The 4,404-nt window shown below is 71.9% G+C and overlaps 1 protein-coding gene across 1 annotated transcript in view; it reads left to right on the top strand.

Moving 5' to 3' along the window:
- Positions 1–4,404, top strand: part of HSPG2 (heparan sulfate proteoglycan 2) — a gene marked incomplete at its 5' end in the record, with an annotated part of 24,170 nt that overhangs the window by 14,524 nt on the left and 5,242 nt on the right. The window contains 13 exons of the mRNA XM_026057039.1: positions 229–717; positions 795–984; positions 1,074–1,171; positions 2,036–2,302; positions 2,398–2,510; positions 2,590–2,737; positions 2,823–2,939; positions 3,314–3,398; positions 3,490–3,634; positions 3,709–3,808; positions 3,877–3,986; positions 4,071–4,179; positions 4,262–4,360. Coding sequence (XP_025912824.1) covers positions 229–717; positions 795–984; positions 1,074–1,171; positions 2,036–2,302; positions 2,398–2,510; positions 2,590–2,737; positions 2,823–2,939; positions 3,314–3,398; positions 3,490–3,634; positions 3,709–3,808; positions 3,877–3,986; positions 4,071–4,179; positions 4,262–4,360 — 2,070 coding nt within the window. The remainder of the gene's footprint in view (positions 1–228; positions 718–794; positions 985–1,073; positions 1,172–2,035; positions 2,303–2,397; positions 2,511–2,589; positions 2,738–2,822; positions 2,940–3,313; positions 3,399–3,489; positions 3,635–3,708; positions 3,809–3,876; positions 3,987–4,070; positions 4,180–4,261; positions 4,361–4,404) is intronic.

A 4,404-nucleotide genomic window follows, 5' to 3' on the forward strand; every position in this document is an offset into this window, starting at 1 on the left:
CTTCCATCCATTTCTCCATTCCTCCTTCCATCTCCCCTCACTACTTTGTCCCTTGGTCCAGACCCCTCTCCATCACCATCACATCCATCCAACTATCCCTCCCTTCTCTCCCCATCCCTCCCTTCTCTCCCCCATCCCTCCTTTCCATCCACCCACCCATCCTTCCCTTCCTCCAGCTCTTGGCTCCTGCCTTCCCCTCCTCCGCCCGCACCCCTTTCTCCATCTCAGCTCACGCTGCTCCATCCGCCCTTTCCTCGCGGGTCCGTCCGTCCCTCGCTCCCCTCCGCACTCCTCCCCGCGCGCGTCTCCATCCCTCCGTCGCTGCCCCGACACGTGCGCCCTTTCGTCCATCCGTCCGTCGCCCCGTCGCCGCGCTCCTGCGTTCCCCATTCCCCCCCGGCGCCCGGCGGGGTCTGACGCGCCGGGGGGCCCCCGCAGCGCCGCCGTACGCCACGAGCCTGCCGGAGGAGAGCGCGGTGCGGGCGGGCGACGCGCTGCAGCTGCAGTGCCTGGCGCACGGCACGCCGCCGCTGCGCTACCACTGGGCCAAGGTGAACGGCAGCCTGCCGGCGCGGGCCGCCCGCCGCGACGGCCTGCTGCGCATCAGCCCCGCGCTGCCCGCCGACGCCGGCACCTACCGCTGCCTCGTCTCCAACCGCGTGGGCACCGCCGAGACCTTCGCCCGCGTCGCCGTCCACGGCGAGCACCCAGGTGAGCGTCCCGCGGGGCGGACGGTCGCCGCCGCCGCCGTGGCACCCCGGGGCGTCACCGCTCGGCTCCCCCCCGTTTTGCAGGTGACGGCGCCGGCGTGGTGCCCGACGGCCCGCCGACGGTGCGCGTGAGCCCCCGGAGCCTCGTCCGGGGGGTGGGCGGCACGGCCGAGTTCGCCTGCGCCGTCGCCGGAGACCCCCGGGCGCGCGTCGAGTGGCTCAAGGACGGCGGCGAGCTGCCCCCCGGCAGCAGCGTGCGGGACGGGATGCTGCGGTAAGGACGGTGGTGGCGGCGGTGGGACGGCGAGGCCCCCGCTGCCTCCGGGGCCGCCCCCGACGCCCCCCTCCGCCGTCTCCCCGCAGCCTCCGCGACCTGGACCGCAGGGGCCAGGGCGTCTACACGTGCCGGGCCAGCAGCCCCGGCGGGCAGGCCGAGGACAGCGCCACGCTCTCCATCCAGGGTAGGAGCCCAGCGCCCCTCTCCTCCGCGCCCACGGGCACCCCAGGACCTTCCAATTTCTCCTCGTGCCCACGGGCACCCTGGCACCGCCTCGATTTCTCCCCGTGCCCATGGGCACCCTGGCACCCCCCAATCTCTCTTGATACCTTTGGGCACCCCGGGACCTTCCAATTTCTCCCCTTGCTCATGGGCACCTCTTTACCCCCCTATCTCTCTTGATACCTTTGGGTACCCCAGGACCCTCCAATCTCTCTCCATGCCCATGGGCACCTCTTTATCCCCTTGATTTCTCTCTATGTCCATGGGCATCTCTTTATCCCCTCTATTTCTCCCCATGCCCATGGGCACCCTGGTACCCCCCCAATCTCTCTTGATACCTTTGGGTACCCCAGGACCCTCCAACTTCTTCCCATGCCCATGGGCACCTCTTTATCCCCTTGATTTCTCCTATGCCCATGAGCACTTCTTTACCCCCCAGTCTCTTTGATACCTTTGGGCACCCCAGGACCCTCCAATCTCTCTCCATGCCTATGGGCACCTCTTTACCCCCTTGATTTCTCCCCATGCCCATGGGCACCCCTCAATTTCTTCCCTTGCCCATGGGCACCCTGGTACCCCCCAATCTCTCTTGATACCTTTGGGCACCCCGGGACCCTCCAATCTCTCTCCATGCCCATGGGCACCTCTCTACCCCCTTGATTTCTCCCCATGCCCATGGGCATCCTGGTACCCTCCGACCTCTCTCCATACCCGTGGGCACCCCAGGACCCCGATGTCCCTCCGTGCCTGTCGGCCCCCCCAAAGCCCCCTGATTTCTCAAGCCCGCGGGCACCCCGTCACCCCGCTGTCTCTCCGCGCGCCCCAGCTCTGCCCAGGGCGCTGATCAACATCCGGACGGCGGTGCAGACGGTGCTGGCGGGCACGGCGGTGGAGCTGGAGTGCCTGGGGCTGGGCGAGCCCAAGCCCCACGTCACCTGGAGCAAGGTGGGCGGCCGCATCCGCCCCGGCGTGCTGGCCAGCGCCGGCACGCTGAAGATCGAGCGGGTGGAGCGGAGCGACGCCGGGCAGTACCGCTGCACGGCCACCAACGCCGTGGGCACCGTGCAGTCCCACGTCATCCTCCACGTGCAGGGTGAGCGCGCGCGCGCCGTGTCCGCCGCGGCGGTGGCGATGCCCCGTGCTTCCTGGCGCGGCGGCGGCAGCGGCGAACGATCCGTCTCTCCACAGCCGCCCCCCAAATCGCCGGACAGCCGGAGGTCAAGGAGGTCTCGGTGGGCTCGGCGGCCGTTTTCCCCTGCCTGGCGTCCGGCTTCCCCGTCCCGGAGGTTAAATGGAGCAAAGTGAGTCGGAGCCGGGGGGACGTGGGGACGGCGAGGGCGCCGGGCACCCACGGGTGCTGAGCCGCTGCCGTCACCGCAGCTGGAGGGAGACCTGCCCGAGGACGCCCGGGTGGAGGGCACCGTCCTCACGCTGCCGGCYGTGCGCTCCGAGGACGCCGGCGTCTACGTGTGCGCCGCTTCCAACCGGCGAGGCCAGGAGACCGCGTTCTCCGTGCTCAGGGTCCGAGGTGAGCACGTGGGCGGGCGCCGGGGCGGACGGGCGCCCGTGCCCGTCACCCTGGCACCCCGTCACCCCCCGCCGCCGCCCCGCAGAGCGCCTGGTGCCCTACTTCACGCAGACGCCCCGCTCCTTCCTGCCGCTGCCCACCATCAAGGACGCCTACAAGAAGTTCGAGATCCGCATCACCTTCCGGCCCGACGCCGCCGACGGTGAGCGCCGCCGGCGCCCCTCGCCCGGCCCCTTCCCTCGCCGCAGCCGCCCCGGCCCTCTCTCATTCGCTCTGTTTCTCCTCCTCCATCCGTCTGTCTGTCTGTCCCTCTCCTCTCTCCTTTAGCTCTTATTCTGTACTCAGGTGAGTGGCTCTGCGCCCCGTTTCGGCGCCCGGGCCGGGTGCTGGCGAGCCGCGGTGCGGGCACCGGGGTGGGGGGTGTGTGTCCAAACCGGGCTGCGACCGGATCGCCGGCGCTGGAAGGGGCGTCCGGGGCGTCCGTCGCCCCGGCCGGTGCAGCGGGTGCCCCCGGAGCAGCCGCTCTCCGGGCACCGCCTGCCGCCCCGGCCTCACCCGCTCTCGCCCCCGGCACAGGGATGCTGCTGTACAACGGGCAGAGGAAGAGCAGCGGCGCCGACTTCGTCTCCTTCGGGCTCGTCGGCGGCCGCCCCGAGTTCAGGTGAGGGCCGCGCCGCGTGCCCAAAGCGCCGGGGCTCGCGGGCCGGGCGAAGCCGGTGCCGGCACCCACRCGCCGGGCGCTCTCGCCGCAGGTTCGACGCTGGCTCGGGCATGGCCACCATCCGGCACCCGACGCCTCTCCGCCTGGGCGAGTACCACACCGTCCGCCTCTTCCGCAACCTCACCCAGGGCTCCCTGGCCCTCGACGGCTTCCCGCCCGTCAACGGCACCTCGCAGGTACGGAGCGGCCGGGATGCACGGGGCGGCCCGGGAAGCGCCGGCCGGTTGCACTCATCCATCGGCATCCACAGGGCAAGTTCCAGGGGTTGGACCTCAACGAGGAGCTCTACCTCGGCGGCTACCCCGATTACGGCGCCGTGGCCAAGACCGGCCTCGGCAGCGGCTTCGTGGGTGAGTAGCGGCCGCGGGGAYGGGCGTCCGGCGGCGCCCGTCGCTGAGCCGCCACCGCGCTCCCGCAGGCTGCGTGCGCCAGCTCCTCATCCAGGGCGAGGAGGTGATCTTCGGCGAGCCCGACCTGCGGGCGCACGGCATCTCCAACTGCCCCACGTGCCAGGACCGGCCGTGCCAGGTGAGCGGGCGCGGGGACGCCGGCGCCGGTGCCCGATGCCCGGGCGCCGRTGCCCTGACGCCTGCGGCCGCCCCCCCCCCGCAGAACGGCGGCGTGTGCGAGGACGCCGAGAGCAGCGCCTACGTGTGCCGCTGCCCCGCCGGCTTCACCGGCAGCAACTGCGAGTACTCCCAGGCCTTGCACTGCCACCCCGGTGAGTACGGGGCCGGGGCGGGGGCGTCGCGGCGCCCCGCGGGCTCCCCCCCCCCTCACCGCCGGCTCCGTCTCGCCGCCAGAGGCCTGCGGGCCCGACGCCACCTGCGTCAACCGGCCCGACGGGCAGGGCTACACGTGCCGCTGCCACCTGGGCAAGTCGGGAGAGAAGTGCATGGACGGTGAGCGCCGGCCGGGGCACCGGCGCGACGGGCGCGGGGCAGCG

The sequence above is a fragment of the Apteryx rowi genome, unplaced genomic scaffold, assembly GCF_003343035.1.
Source record: "Apteryx rowi isolate R43461 unplaced genomic scaffold, aptRow1 scaffold_1359, whole genome shotgun sequence".
In the NCBI taxonomy this organism is placed as follows: domain Eukaryota; kingdom Metazoa; phylum Chordata; class Aves; order Apterygiformes; family Apterygidae; genus Apteryx; species Apteryx rowi.